Source organism: Manduca sexta, chromosome 4, assembly GCF_014839805.1.
Source record: "Manduca sexta isolate Smith_Timp_Sample1 chromosome 4, JHU_Msex_v1.0, whole genome shotgun sequence".
NCBI classification, from domain to species: Eukaryota; Metazoa; Arthropoda; class Insecta; order Lepidoptera; family Sphingidae; genus Manduca; species Manduca sexta.
The window spans coordinates 1,230,112-1,249,587 of NC_051118.1; the positions used below are offsets into that span (position 1 = coordinate 1,230,112).

The 19,476-nt window shown below is 35.0% G+C and overlaps 2 protein-coding genes across 3 annotated transcripts; both read left to right on the forward strand.

The window, feature by feature from the left end:
- Positions 1 to 1,241: 1,241 nt before the first annotated feature.
- On the forward strand, positions 1,242 to 12,066 carry LOC115456046 (N-acetyllactosaminide beta-1,3-N-acetylglucosaminyltransferase 3). Of its 2 annotated transcripts, XR_005112964.1 has the most exons (7): positions 1,242 to 1,348; positions 6,983 to 7,151; positions 7,871 to 8,054; positions 8,135 to 8,354; positions 8,781 to 8,903; positions 9,487 to 11,136; positions 11,836 to 12,066. XR_005112964.1 is itself a non-coding variant. In XM_037442575.1 (6 exons), the coding sequence occupies exons 1-6, from the start codon at positions 1,294 to 1,296 to the stop codon at positions 9,488 to 9,490; spliced, it is 681 nt and encodes a 226-aa protein (XP_037298472.1). In that variant the 5' UTR covers positions 1,242 to 1,293; the 3' UTR covers positions 9,491 to 9,624. The 2 variants fall into 2 exon arrangements, 1 of the variants encoding a protein (XP_037298472.1); XM_037442575.1 differs by lacking the exon at positions 11,836 to 12,066 and having other exon boundaries at positions 8,781 to 8,829; positions 9,487 to 9,624.
- A 1,039-nt stretch (positions 12,067 to 13,105) lies between these two features.
- On the forward strand, positions 13,106 to 18,665 carry LOC115456043 (beta-1,3-galactosyltransferase 5). Its single transcript, XM_030184901.2, has 6 exons — positions 13,106 to 13,457; positions 14,203 to 14,371; positions 15,110 to 15,293; positions 15,856 to 16,075; positions 16,319 to 16,441; positions 17,272 to 18,665. Exons 1-6 carry the CDS (start codon positions 13,433 to 13,435, stop codon positions 17,559 to 17,561), a joined length of 1,011 nt encoding a protein of 336 aa, XP_030040761.1. The 5' UTR covers positions 13,106 to 13,432; the 3' UTR covers positions 17,562 to 18,665.
- The last annotated feature ends 811 nt before the right edge of the window (positions 18,666 to 19,476 follow it).

Sequence of the window (19,476 nt, forward strand, 5' to 3'; positions counted from 1 at the left end):
ATAGGTCTTTGTAATTATAAAGTCAGAATTTTACACTTAATATGCATCCTTCAAGTGGGATAACTCAAATTCCATATTTTTGGGCAAATAAGTAATTGTGCTTACTCTTGCCCAGTTCAAATATGATGTATTTATTATAGTAAATATATGGAGAAATGTTATTTGAACACGGAAAATTGAAATCTCATACACTGCGCATAAATTACAAATAGTAGCTGTCTTTTTGTTTTTTCTTTTCTAAATACGATAAAACTATCAATAATAATTGTCTCCTGACAAAAAAATTGTGTTTGTGTGCGTGCGGAACACTCTTTTCTTTTGATTTATTAAAGTAAAGCGTACCTATCTGTATTTTTTGTTTTATCATTGGCACACTACTTTTATAAGTTTTGGAAATATTAACTTACAAAAACATTTTTTTATTATTATTAGACTTATTAACTGGTAAAAGTGGTGTTTTATTAGTTGTAAAATAATAATAAATCAGTTTATTGTCTTATTACACAAATAATAACATACATATACTTATACTATAATAAAGACAAAAGGAAGCTGACCGGGACAGCAGTTCCGAGTAGCGCTGGTTTTCAGCCTCTCCTAATTTCCTAGGATGTTACGCGGAAAGTGTATACGGTATGCCGATATATAAAATATATCTGTATACTGCTTTAGCCAGATGTGTGCCAATGTATAAGCATTTGCGCCTTTGTTCATTCTTTCCTCGAACCCAGAAACCGCTATTGGGCGAAAACACTACCTGCCCGATGTACTTATGGGCAAAAATGATGTTTAGGTAATGTCGAGTAGGCACCCTTCTCTTGTCAAATCTCTCTCTCTCTCTCTCTATTGCTTTTTTGTTTACGCATTACGACTCAAGTAAAAAAATAACGTTTTGCTATTATTTTTTCAAAGAAAAAGATTTTTATATATTTAAAATTATAATCTTTATGAATTCAATTGTATTGATTTTTCCCGCCATTCTTATCTAAAAATAAAAGTTAAACACGCATTTTGGGATCTTAAAAGTCTATTTGTTGCACCCAGACTTTGTCTATCAAAGCCTTTCACACAAATACGTTCATTGTTTTCTGCATTTGCTTTTGACAAATTTAGCACAAACTTTCGCATTCATATTAAGAGTTTGGTTATATCATGAATTTCAGAAAATACATTTATATATTTTTGAGTGCATGATAAGGTTATCTTCGCGTCGGTTTGCGTAGTTTTAGTAGTCAGTCCGTTTCCGTCCGTGGTCGCAGGTGCGCGCGTGGTCAGTGCGATGGTAACACAACGATGCGAATACATTACTGTTATAGTGTTATATGTTACTTACTTATGCGGTTATTTGGTGAGTTTTTAGTATTTATGTGAAGTTTGGGACAATTTTTCCGGAAATTATGTCCACGTGATGTTGATTTTGTGTATGATAATGTTTGTGTTTTTCAAAAATCGATTATCTTAGTGAGTTGAAAGATTTTGCAGATTATTTTGCCCTTATACCTGCTTCTTGTAAGGATCGTCGGCATTTTATGGCTTGCAAACCTGGCAATTTTAGGGAATGGTTTTCATATTTATTTTAATAGAACACACGTTGTTAATAGCCGTGTGTTACTTCTAAGTTTTGTGTAACTACTTTTAATTTAATTCCACGAAGTTCGATTAAGAATGAAGATAAATAAAAAGCCGATTTTGATGTATTAATTGTTTATGAAATATTGTGTGGTCTGTTGATTATAAATTATATAGCTCATATAAATGATAGAAATAATAGAATTAATAACTATATAATAGCATAGTTGGAAGTGGAACGGACGCGGGTTCAAAACCCAAACACACCTCTGACTTTACTAAAGTTGTGTGAATTATCGATAAAGGAAAACAAAGCGAGGAAACCTACATACCTGAGACGTTCTCTATAAGAATTTCGAAGGAATGTGAAGTTTACCAAGCCGCACTAGGCCAACGTGATGGACTGAGGCCTAATCCCTCTCAGTAGTAGAAAGGGCTCGTGCCCAGCAATGGGACAGTATATAATACCGAGCTGATATTATTATTTATTATAAGTAAGTATATAAATTATAGATTTCAACGTGCTGTAAAATACCTAAATAGTTTAATACACGTGTCTATTTTTAACAGTACAAAACAGGAACAAATGAGTACAAATTCTACCTTTATCCTCGAAGGGGTAGCCAGAGTTGCAATTATGGCACTTATTTCACGGCATTTATGGTCCGTTATGTGATAGGGGGCGAACTTATCACCACACACAATATCAGGCATAAATAGCAGACTCTGGGGTAATTTGATCAAAAACCCCAACAACCCTGATCGAACCGGGGTTGCTAACAATAGGCAAATATTAAAAGGATTTTGCTAACTTCTCTTGCTCATATAGCGTTGTAAACCGGTTAAAAGCAAAGGAGGTGGGGAAACCCTTATTGTAAGCCTCCATAAGAATTATAAGGAAAATGCAGTTTTGATATCGTATCGTTTTATTAGTTTTTTTATTTTACTATCTAATAAAACAGTTTTACAAATATGGATTATCTACTATCCTACTAAATAATAAGCCTTAAAGTAAACAATCCAACCGTTCCAAATAATGAAACTACACCAGTACTATAAATAAGTATTTAATTATAATGCACTTATATATTTTAACATAAATTTTCAATCTGGCTTAGAAACGAACTTGATAAACTATTTCAACATAACGAACATTCTTCACTTAACATCAGGTACAGTGGGGTCAATTTGCCGTGTTTAAATAAAAGCCATTTTGAAAATAATTACTTCTGGGCAGCAAGACTTCGTAATTTCATTGATAACTTTATTCACAATGTATAGGTACGCTTTGTTGAAATCCATTACAATTTACAATGTTACTTATCTTCAAGGGCTTGAATGATAGTTCGATAAAATCGTTGCTTTATCTGATAAGTAATTTTTTATTTTATTTAAAGAGGTAAAACCCTTAAAAGTCAACATTCGTTCCCTTTCTAAGCATAAATTCCATTTTTAAAAAACATTCATTTGAAAATTTAATGCAAAATATAAAAAAATTAAAATAATTACCGCAGAAAAGTAACTCAAAGCTAAATTGTACACGTGATAGCGTTTTGGCGGGAATTTAGTATCGTTATAATAATAATATTATGGTGGCAGTAATGTAATTTGAAGTTTCTTTGAATTAAAACTTATTATTCATAATCATATTTAAATATTGTGGCGTAGTTTAACAAAACATTATCAAAGTCCTTAAATGCAGTGCATCGATATGTTGCTGGTTCACTATTACAAGATACTATTATATTTATTTGCATAAATTAAGTTAAGTATATAAACACCATTAGTGCTTCTAAACATTTAATGGTCCATACACACGAAAACAAATTCAATAAATACAAACTCATCAATTGTTTGTTTTTTTATTTTCCATTTTTTATTGGGAAGGCAAGGGGTTCTAGCCCATACAGCCTCGTCATTAATAGTGCTTTCAATGGAATTCAGTACGATAAGGCCTAAGCCAAGTCTTTATATTATTTCCTTGTTAATTATTATATAAATAAGGCCACAGCCAAGTCATAAGTTTGTTGTAAATTCTTTTCATTTTCCCTTATAAATTACTGTATTGCTGATATATTCATAAATTGCTTGGTACGTCTCTGACAAACCATCAATTGTTATATGCGCGCGTCTTTTTTTTAAACTGGGAGTAAGTATTATAATATCGACATGGGCTAAGACGTAGCGTTTTTGCGTCCAACCGACGCAATGCTTGCCGTGATTCATTGCGCGAGGCATCCCCCGCGCCCCGACCCCCTGGTTGGTCAGAGCGGCTTCGACGTGCGGCGTGCGGACCCATTATTTTTGTCTTTTCTAATTTTTAACAACATGAATATTTTAAATTTAATTTATCGAACCTAAATAAAAATAAAACAGAACTTTGTTATAGTGGGCTAGTGATATGTAGGTACTTATGAATGATGTATTTTTACGTTGTTAGTATAATTCCTGCATTAATTTGGATAAGGTGCTGATTTACTTTAGTATGAGTCATGACTACGATGCTCTATGATTAAAAATTTACATGAAAAGCTAGATTCCTGAGAAATCGCAAATAAACTTCACACATTATTATTTGAATTAAACAGATGTAAAGCGGCACCTAGCCATAGACAAGAAAAATCAAGCAAATGTTTTACTTTTTGTTTATCCTGTACAAAGTAATTTGTTGAAACTTCTTGACATGCATTACTCAATGGATACCTAATGGTGTTTGTTGTGTAATTGTTAAATTCCTATACTTACTATTGTTTTTAGTTAGAGTCTTAAAAATTGTTGTTGACCCACATTAAATTAAATACAGTTAAGTCTAAAATCGTTTATGCAAAGGTCCTGTCAAAAATATTTTTAAAATCGCTAAAGTTCTCAAAGATTAGCGTAGAAAATCGTAGTAATTTTTTACGAACAAAAAACCTTGTTTTGGCAGTCACATAAATGGAACTGTACTCGCTTGTCTGCCAGTAAACACGGCCTGCTTATATAACAAAGAATGCTCTTTAAAGTTTTGAAGTAAAATTAACTTCGAAATTACTTTTTTCTAATTTACTGCGGATTTATGTTTAATTTTTACCGAAGTTTCGGACGCTTTATTTTCTATAGTTGTAAAATTATGGTACATATTGTACTATCTATTCGGACTTTTAGATCTCAGTTCGCCCCGTCACTAAATGCTGCAAATCATTTGAAACGTCGTGAGTAACATTAAACCACGATAAGTTCCTTAAAATAGTTTTATTAGATATCTAAAATTCGCCTAAATACACGAAGATATTATACAACGAAGCGACTGTTTGCCGCTAGTTTGTATTCGTCATCCTACATGAGATCAGACTTGGGTTTAATTACTAGCTTTTCTGTTTTTTTTATTGCTTTGAATGACGAGCCTGTCGTTCGCCTAATAGTAAGCGATACGACCGCCCATAACTGACTTTGCCAACGACAAGTAACAAATAAAAAAATAAAGTTATAAATTTAAATAACACATAGAACTTTTTTTGTCCTTCAAGTATATTATGAATAATAACCTACCTAGTAATATTTTGACCCAATTATCATCACGTCGAAGGTTGCTAAAGTATTTTTATCCCCCCGGTTCGGTGTTCTCTTGTCTCTCATTCGGAATACATAGATACCAGGGGCGAAGGGTGAAATTTTCCAAAAGGTAACCCGACACACTATAAAGGTACTTGCATAAATGCGGTCTGCAAATCATTCTAATGATAATTAGATTTTACATAAATTACGAAAGTTATATGGATCCTTCGCCATGGATAGATACACACCTATAACTTATACTTCAAACTGAAACAATTCTAACAATTTCTTTGTCCGTTGGAGGGTAAAAACAAAGCCTATTTCCTTTCTTTCTGTTCAAGATTTCTTCTCATCAAACATTGAAATTGATTTGGTGGTTACTATGAAAGCCTAACATACCGACAAACGTATTATCGCATTTATTATTAGCAAGGATTTCTAGGAAACAAGATAAAGAAACCTTATGCTAATATTATTTTTCTGCAGAAATGCTTGTGGTTAGACAATAGTGGTATGTTTTTTTTGTTTTTTATTGCCTTAGTAGGCAAACGAGCATGCGTTCCGACTGAATGGTAAGCAGTATCGGCCGCCCAAGGAGCCGCCAAGCCGTTGCGTACCAGATTATAGCCATCTAACATAGTGAATATATTATGAGCATTTATTATTATTGTCAAGACAGGTTTTAAAGATTTGAAAGGTTCAAGGTTATTTAAATTCAAAGCGAAAAATGCCACATGTCAGTTATGCCAATCTCAATAACGAGTTTTACTCACAGCTACGCACGTCAATGTCCTTACTTGGACCAAAAGTTGTTAAAGCAGTGTTTTTGGGTTGCATACCTATTACATAACAAACCAGTCTTAAAGCTTTGTATTAAATTTAAATTTCTTTTGACAAATTAAGTCTGCACGGAAAAAACAATGCATGTAATTTTTGTGAAAATGATTACATTTTGGTTGACTTTTCGATGTATTTTTTATATACTTAATCATAATTGAATAAAATCATGGTTAGCCATAAATCTTTTTGTTTGTTCAGCTTAGCAATTAACAAGAATGTTCATTTGAAAATCAAAATAATATTAAAAACATAGCACAGGTTTTTTAAGTGAAGTCAAAGGAGTATTAGTGATGTAGGTATAGGATTCAATTTTATAAGAATAAAAAATTAATTACTAATATCTAGAGTCTAGACATCTGATTACATGCGCTGTGAAAATGGCAAAATGCTTGCAAATATGCATTGACAACGGTGAAATGTGCACACATTTTGTACAGTCAAAATGCTATTTATTATTAGAATTGATGTCCATACTTATTAAAAAAATGTAATTATTTTGACAACATACAATTAAATATTTTTCAAATATTTCTGTAGAAAACTTTCGATGTTAGTCATTCGATATTAATTTGTAGGCTGAAAATAACTTCTGTATCTTCACTTATTTTTTTTATTTTTTTAAATAACTTCTGTTCTGGCTGAAATTAACTTCTGTACCTACGTCAACTCACTGGGCAGGATTTGAAATTTGGCACCATAACTATAGAAACGAAAATTTCCGTCTCTGCTAACCCCTTCTGGAGTAAAATGCATGTGTGTGTGTGTGTGTTTTAAATATCTTGGTCTTGTTACCCAAGGTGCATCAAGTCTGTTGTACTTTGGACAATATATATTTTTCATGATCATTGTTCTCAACCTTTCAACTTAAACCTCATTAAAAACAACCAAGCTCATTTTAAAAAATAACATTATATACATGCAGTAACTAATTAACATGGCATTGCATAATTCCCCAAAGCTAAACTCCTTTTTTTTTATTTGAACTGTTGAAATGTCGAGGTACAACAGGTTCCCCATTTAAACCCTTCTACGTTTCCAGGTCGCAAGAAGTTAACGGCGCTGCTGTTGGTGTTGTGTGGTGTGGCGGCTGTGACGGCGGTGTGGGTGCTCGACCAGGTGTGCGCGGCGCTGGCTCCTCCCCCACCGCTCGTGCAAGACCTCAGCCACTTCAGGAGGAACCGCAGTCTCGCTCATTACCTTGATAATGTGTTAGTATTATTACTCGCCTCATGATAAGTGTACATACATTATATTTATTAAGATATAAACAGGCTCATATTCACATCGTGTTGCGAACTGAAACCACATATTTATCTGCTTGAAAATGACACTACAATAAGTTATTTGAACCATAGATGTAAATTAAAGTGTAAGTTATGAACAAGATATGTAATGTAAACATTAATTTTAACTTTACACACCTTAATAGCATTACAAATACTTTGTTGGGTTACGACTATTTTAAACTAAAATTGAGGAAGCTTTCTTTAAACACGGCAAATCAACGCCACACGCCCGAAATCAAGAAACAAAAAACGTTTCCAAGGACACCTTTAGATTCACAATATATTAATTAAATGCGTTTATAAAGATATTATACAAATCTTTAAATTTATTTTTATTTAACATATTTAAAGAGAATTCATCGCAGCAGCAACACCAACATTTCATTCGTGAAAAACCTTAGTTAAAAAAATATAACTAGTCCGCCATCTTGGGCCGTCCGCCATATTGAATTTAGAATGCTGTAACTTAGCTAATCACACATTGTAATTTAAAGTTTGAGCAAAATTTCATCTCAGTCGGTTAAGGATAACTGGTTTAAAATTCAGTTGCAAGATATTACCAACTTAGACATACGTACAATGATTGCAAGGTAAAAAAAATTTTATAAAATACAAAAAGTTTTGAATAACGTTTTTTTCAGGCAACTGCTCATAGAGCCATCGTCGACGCACTGCAGTGGTGTAGAAGAAGTTCCTCTAATAGCAGTAGTGCCCACTTCACCTTCACGCTACGACCATAGGGCGGTGGTCAGAGAAACATGGGGAAAGCACCAGCCGACATACTTCCTGCTAGGAATAGACGGATACCACGTCGATGAGAATTTGGTAAGTGAATATTACTCATATATAATAAATAACACCTTCACTTGCCGCGTCCATATGAACATTTTATTTTATATTTCTAGGTGACTACATATCTAGAAGCTAAACAATACGGCGACTTGATAGTGTATGACTTCCGTGACCACTACCAGAATCTGACGCTGAAGACGGCGCTGCTGCTGCAGTGGACCCTGGAGAGATGTCCGCAGGCCAAGCTCCTCTACAAGATAGATGATGACGTGTTTCTCAATCCCTGGAGGTTGAAGGAGGTCCTCAAAGACCATGAGGACGCGAAGTTGTTAGGTTTGTGAAATGATCATTCTGATTTATGTTTATTTTTATGTGTTGGAGCATCCAGATAGGTAGCAATATCAAAAATTAAAATATGTTATTTTTCACTCAATATAATTGACAGAATTAAATATTCGGACAGCGTCACCAGGTGGCGGAGCCTTCGTAGGGCACGTTACTTATACATTTATAATTTAAGCTAACTACACTCGTACACTGAGTACTATGATGTACGGTTTCTTTAATTTGATTAAATATTCACTAAACTACTTAAAAACGAATACTGCATCCACCTTTAATATGCAAATTTCCTTAACAGCTTAAAATAATTATACTTACTCATAGCGCCATCTATAATTTAAGAATTGAACCATTGTACGCATAATATATGTCTAACGCCATCTGTTGTCAAATAGCGGAACCGATTTTTTTGTGCAGGGTACAAAGTATCGAACGTCGGGCTACATCGTGACGAATACAACAAATGGTATATACCGCGATGGTTGTACCCGTGGGACATCGTCCCGGAATACCTAAACGGACCGGGATATATTTTTAACAGTGAGTTGAATTTATAATTATGAAAGCGGCGATAGCCTAGTTGGGTGTTAAATGGACTGCGGAGACGAATGTTCGTAGATTCAAATCCCAAGGGCACAAACTTCTGACTTTTCTAAAATGTTTTGTGTACTCTTTGCGAATTATCACTTGCTTTAACGGTGAAGAATAACATCGTGAGGAAACCTGCATACCTAAAAAGTGCTTTATAAGAATTTTTAAGGGTGTGTGAAGTCTACCAATCCGTACTAGGCGTTATATTATTTTTAAAATTCAATTAAATTTTCGCTAACAGCAGATATTATGCAAGCTGTTTTCAGAAATCAGAAATTGACAATTGTTTATCCAGTAGCCCCCTACCTATCAGTTACTTTTATTCGGTGTACTTCTGTAATTTGTGTTGTATTATAATACTATTGATAATAGCAGTCTTATTTAAATAGTTAGAATTTAAAAAAAATAATGTAATTAATTAATTATAAATTACGTTACATAATAATAATATTTTCTGTCAATGGTTTAAGTTTTAATTAATTAAAACAATAAGTACTAGATGGCGTCACTATATACAAATATTTTGTTTCAGCTAAATACATTAAGAAAATACTGAAGACTGCAAGAAATATACCCATGATTAATCTAGAAGATATTTATTTTACATATCTAGTGTCTAAGGAAGCTCTCGGATTAGAATTAAGCCATGACAAAAGGCTGTATGTTTATAAACCCCTTTTGTTCTTCGCCTGCAATTACTGGTCTATTGCGACAGCACACAGCATGACCCCCCAGGAAATGGGAATCATGTGGAAAAGGATAGAGAAACTATCAAGAAACAGTAACGCTTGTAGCTTTTACAATTATATTGGTTTATGATGAACTTTTTTGTTACATTTTGTAACTATGTGTGCGTGTAAGGAAATGTGGGTGTATTCTACCTCTGTTACCTCTGAAAAGGGGAAAAGGCTGCTGTGCTGTACGATTTCAATTATATTTAGTAATGGGTATTAAAATCCTTCCTTGATTTGGGGCTAGTTTCGAAAAGTAGCGTTCCTACATCAGCTAGTATACATTGGGCAAAATTGTTTTACTACTGACCGACTAACACAATATTGGTATTCATTATAAATTTCGAGATAATATAATGTAAAGAGTATCAGCCAGCGCGGCTCGGACTAAAAGAAATATAAATGGTTAGATTTACTAAAATACATAGATGTAATGAAAACACGGGCCAAATCAAGTAATCTGAAAGTATGGGATGAGAGAAATATTATGTAAGGTGTAATAAAGGATTATAAACCGCCAAAGTAAAATAATATTAAAATGTCAACCAGTTTGCACTCATTCAAATTGACATAATTAAATCCCTATACAAATGGAAATGGCAAATAGACCAAAATACCTGCCCTGGGCAGATATTTATCAGCAGGAAATATTTACAAAAAGAGGTTGTTAACAAAGAAATCCCACCAATTAGAAATATTAAGATAGGTTTACGATATTATCCCAGCACGCTATACCATGGTACGTTTCAGTGGCGATGGGAAATTTTACGAAAAGGAACCCGAAGCAACATATAGGTACTAATATGCATAAGTACAGAAATTTTTCTCAAGATAAATAGATTCTAAATAAAGAGAAGCCTGCAGGAATCGGGGTATAAAAACCTTTCGCCACTAGTATGTTTAACGTGTCGTTTACTCCAGGAAAATGAATGAATGAATCCTTCCTAGCCGAATTTCGGCCACGGCGGCTAATCTCAACGGATATCAGCCACGAAGGAGATATTATAGTGCACAAGTGTGTGCGCAATACACAGGTGCACTCTCTGTAACTTCACTCTCATAATCCGGTGAGACGGCAGTTCGGTCTGGCGCAGGACCAACGACATTATGAGCTTTTCCAGGAAAATACTTTCTTAGCAAGCTGGCAATCTTTTAAATAAACACATTCAAGCGAGATCAAACTGAGGATTTAAAACATAAAATCGTTGAGTTGTGAGATTTTTGAAAGGACTAAATGAAGGATATTCTTATGAGCAATGTAACAATTATGTACTGTGATATACAAAAACAAAGATATTGGGAATGTGTCTTTGTGCGACCAATTGGAGGACTTAGAGTTATTAGACAGTTTTAGTTTTAGTGGGGAAAGAACTGTGATAAAGAAAAAACATCAAAAGAGTCCTCGCTAATGTTAATTTAATTATTTTATGGATCTCCAGAAATATACGCGGGTATGTATCTTGATATAACATATAATCAAATATATATTCGAAAACTCAGTTTTATTTGATAGGGTTTTTGATCCAGCCTCCTCCTTATAATAAAACATTTCACAAAATGTTAACAGGACATTTTTAATTATCATCTATAACTGATGATACTATTTTAACGTGAAAATTATATTAAATATGCTAAGTTTCTTGCTACGCATTCATTTCATTCAAGATTCTCATTTTTATCACTTGAGGTCTATAAGAATATGCCTTACGAATTCCAAAACCTATGATAATTATTTTTTAATTTCTAAAGATTGCCTCGGTGGCGTTATTGTTTGATTACAATGCTGAGGTTCCGGGTTCGATTCCCAGGTTGGGGGAAGTGATAGTATGCCTACTCAGTATCAGCCAGGAGTTTGGAATTTGTACCGTATATGGTAATAGGTTCGCTCCTATCACGTCATGGGACGGAACACACACGGCAGAAAGTGGATGTATTAGTTGCGCCACTGAAGTACCCCTTCGGGGATAATAACCGTGTGTGTATTATTTTCTAAATAAATAACTGAAAGAAATAAATATTATTAAAAAAATAATATAAGTTAATATAAATACTTATATTTAATCTTAAATTTAAGAAGGACCAGCTTATGCATAATATTTACTTAAGATCGTGTTATTTTTTGGAGAAGTAAAACATTATTTTGTTTCTAGAACCTGATCCTGTTAATATCAAATATTCTGGACAATTATCTATTCTGGATAAGGAACTATTAATACAATTTGAAGAGCCAAGAACGAGACGAGTCGGTTCGCCAAACCGGAATCATCTCCTTCAACAACTAATCAACATGAAGAATTTGAACTAATATTTTCAGACTTGACATTTAAGTACTTACAATTTTGTATTTTTATATTATATTTCGAATATAATATTTTGTATTATTTCGTTATTTTATTTGTTTTCTAAATAACCTAAGTAGTAAGTGGAAGCTTGCAGAAACTATACAATTTGAACCTTTCTGTAATATCTACAAAATATATAATGGTATATAAAAATGGTTCCAACTTCCTTTGTACTTTTTAATCTATACTATTATAATATAACGCTAAAGAATTTGTTTGTCTGCATGTCTGAAAGCGATAAACTCAAAAACTACTCAACGGATTTCGGTGTAATTTGGTATGCAGATAGTTTGAGACCCTGGGAAGGACATAGGTTACTTTGTATCCCGGGAAATTTATATCGGGACATTTAGTCCGGAAAACTTTTACACGCAGGCAAAGCCACGAGCAAAAACTAGTTAAGATATTCTAATGCTAAGATTAACATTACTACAAAATTGATTTGTACGTGATTTAAATGTGTTTGATTTTCAAGTTAATTTTGAATTTGTTGTAGTTTTAACGGTTTTAGGATGCTTTGAATGTTATACATTCAAAGCATCCTAAAACCGTTAAAATATATAAATATATAAATATGATTGGTGTAAAAAATATAGGTAGATATAATGTGTTGAAAAAACAGATCACTGTCATGAAGGTTCGTTGTGATATACCAGCGCGCGCGCCACCATAAATGCCGTACGTGTCTGCTAGTCATAGAGCCACCATTAAGTAAATCTTGTTGCTAATCCCCTACCTTCGAATGGAAAACCTCTGGGGGTTCGCGTACCCCACTTTGAGAAACCATGACCTATAATATTATATAAAAAAATAAAAATGCGTATGCAGGTTTCTTTAAAACACCTAAACGAATGGAGCGATTTTAATATATTTTTTTTAGGTTATCTTCAGATTAAGCGCAGCCGGTGATCCTGTGAAGGTTGGTATTGGACCACTAGTCTAACTGAATATAAATAATTTAAAGATAATTATTACTATTATTGGTTGTTGGTTAAAGACTTTACGGGAAAAGCAATGGCAATTTTTATGAAACTGACTTTTTAATGCTATCAGTTGACTTTTTTGACGTATTTATTTATTCACTTGGAAGCGTCATAGTCAATCATAAAAAATCTATTTGTGTGTGTTAATGTATCACAATAATTGCAATAAACAGAAATGTTCGCAAACTGAACATCAAAATAAAATAAAAATTTCTTTAAAAAAATATGTTTATCTCCACATTGCATTGCTAAATAATACACACTTGTCTTTTCTTTTGCCTACAGCATGCCAAAAATTACCCATGAATAATCAATATTTTCGACAATAATCACGGTTTTAGTTTTCTGTATTTTTATATAATTTGGTGGTTGAGTGTGAATGGCAGTAGTAGTATGTCGAAAAGTGCACTAATTGTGCCTCTATGTACCATTTTGGACATAAAAGCCGTGAGTATACGAGGCAATTTTATGTATAGTACCCTAACATATAAAACGAAGTCCCCCGCCGCATGATTCGATGAAATTTGGCATGGAGATAGCTTGATACCCTGGGAAGGGTATAGGCTACATTTTATCCTGAGAAAATATATAGCGTGACTTATAATTTGGAAAAAAAAAACTCAAGGGGCGGGGCCGCGAGCAAAAGCAAATTACTTATATCATATAGAAGTATGACACTTTTAAAGTATAAAAAACAGTTTTTCTGTGAATAAATATTTTCTTAAGACAAAAACTAACTAAATCGTCAAAATGGTATGTCAGTTTGTTTAAATTTAAGGCCCATATTCACAAACGTTACTTAGCTAAGTATGGACCAATGCAATGATGATAAGGTTGTTTTTCATGGTTCACGGCATGACAGCCATCGGTGCGTATGCATAGGGGGACTGTGATTGGCTAATATTGGGATACAACTTCACGTCAGTTGGCTGTCAGATAAACAAAGCTGAACATAGCCACAGAAAACTATGAATTTGTCGACACAACGTTGGGGAGCACTGTACGTCCTCATAGTATTGTTTGTGAATATGGGTGCTAGTCAAATTGATGAATGTAGCGAGGAACCGCGCCTACTGTCATAAGGGTCTTTTTTATCTGACTAGCTCGTTATAAATTCACATATTGTGGCTCGCCCAGTGGCCTAAAATCTGACCATTAAAGTAGAACCATTTAAATTCTTTTATGTTTCCAGGTCGTAAGAAGTTGGTTGCGCTGCTGTTGGTGTTGTGTTGTGTAGCGATGTTGGTGACTGTTTGGCTGCTTGACCAGGTCTGCGCGGCACTGGCTCTCCCTCCACCGCCCGTGAAAGACCTCAGCCACTTCAGGAGGGACCGCAGTCTCGCTCATTACCTTGATAATGTGTTAGTATTGAGGTAGTGGAGAGGTTATTTACGAGAAGAAATGTCTCATATGCAGGGTGATTTTGATATTGCGTGACTAAATGAAACCAGCGCTCGACACGCTGAGGCTTAGGTTGTTAAGTTTCATAGTGCTTATGCCTATATTTTACGGAAGAAGGGAGTGCCTACTGCCTATAGATTAGCATTGTGAACGATCCTCACACGCCTTAATATCTATGTCAAACACCATAAATTTCAATTCCAAGAATTCCAAGTCGGGAAAAGTGATATGGGGTTTTTCTGTTTATTATCAGCCCGGATTCTGGAATTCATTGGGAGTGGAACAGGCTGCCGTCACGACTGTCCACAGGTTCAAAACTCAAGGGCATGCACCTCTAAGTTCTCTATAAGTTGTGTGTTTTCTTTCTGAATTTTTGGTTGATGTAACTGTGAAGGAAAACATGCTCTACAAGAATTTTGAGGGTATGTGAAGTTTGCCAATCTGCGCTAGGCCACCGTGTTCGACTAAAACCTAACACCTTTCGACAGTAGAGGAGACCCGTGCCCAGCAGAGGGACAATATATAATACAGGGTGGCGATACGCTCGCCCTATATAACAATAGGAAGGAACACACACAGTGGATACACTAGTTGCCTCTCTGATTACCCTTTCAGAGTTCAAAGACGTTACTGTATATAGGAAAAAGAAATTAACCCTTTTTATATCGAGAGTTCTAAAATACAAGTTTTGTTTTCAGACAACTGCTCATAGAACCATTATCGACGCACTGCAGTGGTGTAGAAGAGATTCCTTTATTAGCATTAGTGGCCACTTCACCTTCACGCTACGACCACAGGGCGGTGGTCAGAGAAACATGGGGGAAGTACCAGCCGACATATTTCCTGCTAGGCCTAGACGGAGATCACGTCGATGAGGATTTGGTAAATGAATAAGTTATTTTGAGACAATGTCCAAGGTAGATACTTGAATAAAACATTTTTTAAGGAATCAGTTGAAGAAGTATTTTTTTTTTATTTTCTAAATAAGTTGCGAAAGGTTGTTGGTTCTGGTAGGGCCCATTCGCCCGAAAAGCGACCGTGCACAAGATGTAATGTCATAGATGCCTATATGTGTCGCGATCCGGGAACAGCCTCAGTATATCCGGCTTCTAACAGCCATAATTGTGACTGGTGTGGGATAAACTTTCTTCAATATTCTATGGATCCCACTTTTACCATCAGGAGCAGTGGGGTCACCTTCCCGTGGTCCAATTAATATTTTAATGAAATATTAATTGAAAAGGAGGCTTTGACAGCAAAATAAAATATACTCTGCATTACAAGAGCAACCATAGCAACTAGCAAAGCCCTGAAATACCATCACTTGTTTTACTAAATTTGCATAAATAAAACACATACTTAAAAGGTCTTTTCAACAAAGGAGATCAAGTGTATTATCGTATATTACATTTATTATTTAACATGTTTCATGTTACACCTCCAGGTATCAACATATCTAGAAGCTAAGCTGTATAGAGACATGATAGTGTATGACTTCCGTGACCACTACCAGAATCTGACGCTGAAGACGGCGCTGATGCTGCAGTGGACCCTGGAGAGATGTCCGCAGGCCAAGCTCCTTTACAAGATAGATGATGATGTGTTTCTCAATCCCTGGAGGTTGAAGGATGTCCTGAAAGATCACGAGGATGCGAAGTTGTTAGGTTTGTGTCATATTCTTTGTGTCGAATGTGAAAGTCGGCACAAAAAAGTGTTGGAAGTAGAGAAGGGTTCAGATCGTGTCGATTAACGTGAGATGATTACTCTTCAGCAGTCGACACAATTATGCCGGCCTGTTGGAACCGGATATACACGGGCTGATCCCGGAACGCGTCACACGTGGGCGACTATAGTGGGTTTTACTCTTTGTGTTACCACATAAAAATTGGAATTGATATTTTGTGCAGGATACAAAATATCGAACAACTGGCTACATCGTGACGAGTATAACAAATGGTACATACCGCGGTGGCTGTTCCCGCGGGACGTCGTCCCGGAATACTTGAGCGGGCCGGGATATATTTTTAATAGTGAGTAGAATTGATAATGATTTATCAATTATGTAACTAGTTGATTTATTCGTCGAAATCTAATGTGAATCTAAAATAAATCTCGTCGAAGTCCTGCGCCTGATCTCTCTCCGCTCATGTTGGATTGCCGTCTCACCGGACTATGAGAGTGAAAGAACAGAGAGCGCACATACTTATGCACTATAATATCTTCTGCGTACCTAGCTGATCTCCATTGAGATTGGCCGCTGTGGACGAAAATTCGGCTAGGAGGATTAATATTCATAACCTATAGCCTTCCTGGATGAATGGGCTATCCAGTACTTAAAGATTTTTTCAGTTCGAGCTAATAGTTCCTGAGATTAGCGCGTTCAAACAAACAAGCACTTCAGCTTTATATAATGGTATAGATACATCATATTAGCCCTATATTATATACTGTTCCACTGCTAGGCACGGGTCTCTTCTACTACTAAAAGGAATTAGGCCTTAGACCGCCACGCTTACTGTGGATTGGCAGACTTCTCTTACCCTCAAAATTCCTATAGAGAACTTCTCATGTATGCAAGTTTTCTCACGATGTTTCCTTCACCGTTAAAGCAAGCGATAATTCACATATAACTTAAGTCAGAGGTGCCTGTCCTGGGGTTTTGAACCAGCGAACATTCGTCTCGGCAGTCCGTTCCAATCCCAAATAAGCTATTACCGCCATACATATGTTGTTAACCTCTTTTTATTTTAAAGGTCTTAAATTATCAATAAAATATGTTACATTAGTAAATAGCACGGCAATAAATAATAACCAAAAATATTACTAGATGGCGCTACTACAAACGTAAATTTTTTTACAGCTAAATACATTAATGAAATCCTGAAGACTGCAAGAAAGATACCCATGATTAATTTAGAAGATATTTATTTTACATTTCTAGTGTCTAAAGAGGCCTTAGGATTAGAATTAAGTGATGACAAAAGAATGAATGTGTTTAAGCCCCTTTTGCCTTTCATCTGCAATTATTGGTCTCTTGCGTCAGCACACAGCCTGACTCCTCAAGAGTTGGAGACCTTGTGGAAAAGAATAGAGAATCTACCAACAAAGAGTAACCCTTGTAGTTTCTATAATTATTTTGAGTTTTTTTGAAGAACTTTATATGTGACACTTTTAAAGAAAACTATAAATAATATTTTACATGACTTTTTTATGCTATCTTGAAATTATAACTGCGCTTCAAAATGAACAAAAAATTATGATACATTTTGTTTTGTAACAGTTTATCTTTATAGGTATGATTTATTATACGTTTTATTATTTTTCTTTTTACTAATATTATATTGCCAAAGTTTGTGAAAATGTTTCGAGGTTTGTGTTTGTTAGAAGAAGTAAACGCTGAAATAGCTCTTTCACTTAATTTCTATATTTCTGTATTGTATATATAGAAATTAAGTAATTTAAAAAGAGAAAGTATATTTTGCGTCGTCTCAAATTATTTGCTTTTATAATAATTGTATATAGTATTGTCTTTTTATAATATCTTTGTATCAATAGATATATTATTTTTTAGCGTATAGGACAGCATGGCAAATCCATCTAACTATGTCAGTCAAAGGAAACATAACTTTAAGATGAGATAACACAATAAACATTTTTTGTACTAAATTAATCGTCCACCACTGTGAATAAATTGTAAGATAATATTTGCCGGCACAACTAGCTTGATAAAAGAAAATCAGCCTGTGTATATCCGGTTCCAACAGGCCAGCATAATTGTGTCGACTGCCAAGGAGTAATCATCTCTTGTCAGTGGACATTCTATTGGAACCCACTCCACTTACCCTCAGGTGCAGACAGTCACTGTGCCTTGCAAGTATAAAAAATGTTAGTGACTAGCTAGGCGATTGATTCAGGATCATTGAAGTAATGAGAGAGATGGAATGGATGTTAATTTTATAGGAAAGTATGAAGGAATAAATAATAATATTATAGGACTGTATAAGGCAAGTATTTATTTTTTATGGGGATGCAAAGTATCTGATGGTAAATGGTATAGTGATTTTTTTTAAAGCAGTTAGTTACTGGGCACTTGCAAAAGGGTTTTGGCGACCATTTAAAATCCTGGAGGAAAAGCGAGGATAATTTTAAAGAAATCCCATCATCATCATGCCTTTTATAATACGCCTCGGTGGCGTAGTTGTATTGTGTGCTCGGTACGGCAGTGCTCTGAGGTCCTGGGTTCGAATCCTGGGTCGGGCAAAGTGGTATTTGGGGTTTTTCTGTCCAGTATCAGCCCGGAGTCTTTGAACCCGATATGGCGATAGGCTCGCCCCCTATCACATCATGGGACGGAACACACTTGGCGAAAAGTGGGTGCCCTGATAGCGTCTTTGCGTACCTCTTTGGGGATAAATGCGTGATGTGTATTTTTGTCTTTTATAATATGTAAGTTCGTTTCAGCGATAAGTGCAGATGTGTCGCGCAGCTGTGCGACGAGCGATAACGTTTAATGACTGATCGGTTATTTTGTTTTCTTTAGTTAACATTGTGTCTACACAGGTGTGGACTCAGGACGAGATATGTCGTCGGTGATATTTTGACGCCGAAGCCAATGCAATTATATTTACGGGAAAGTAAATCAGTGAGGTAAAATAATTGATAAAAATGTACCACTGCACCTGAGGTGGAGTGGGGTCCAATTAAATGTCGACTGACATGAGAAGATAACCGCTCGACAGTCGACATAATTATGCCGGCCTACTGGCATCGAATAAACACAAGCTGATCCCGGAAAGCGACACACTTACGTGGACCATTATGGCGGGTTTTAACACCTTGTGTACGGTGGTTGCTATCCGGGCCGATATAAAATTTATCCTTCCATCCGCAAAAGTAATTACTAGAGCCATGTTTAACATTACAACGACCTATTCGTTTTGTCACTTTATTGTATTTCTTATTACAATTTTATATTTCATTCTAATTATTTTGAATTTTTTATAGATTTTTCTAGTTCAATTATTTTGTATTTGACTTTAATTAGGTATTAATATAAATTATATAC

Excerpts from the sequence above, each read along its gene's own strand:
- LOC115456043 (XM_030184901.2), top strand. The coding sequence starts at position 13,433 with ATGTACCATTTTGGACATAAAAGCC. Across the intron at positions 13,458-14,202 it reads CCATTTTGGACATAAAAGCC|GTCGTAAGAAGTTGGTTGCG; the intron begins GTGAGTATACGA and ends TTATGTTTCCAG. Across the intron at positions 16,076-16,318 it reads CGAGGATGCGAAGTTGTTAG|GATACAAAATATCGAACAAC; the intron begins GTTTGTGTCATA and ends TATTTTGTGCAG.
- LOC115456046 (XM_037442575.1), top strand. The coding sequence starts at position 1,294 with ATGCGAATACATTACTGTTATAGTGTTATATGTTACTTACTTATGCGG. Across the intron at positions 8,055-8,134 it reads ACCACGTCGATGAGAATTTG|GTGACTACATATCTAGAAGC; the intron begins GTAAGTGAATAT and ends TTATATTTCTAG. Across the intron at positions 8,355-8,780 it reads TGAGGACGCGAAGTTGTTAG|GGTACAAAGTATCGAACGTC; the intron begins GTTTGTGAAATG and ends TTTTTTGTGCAG.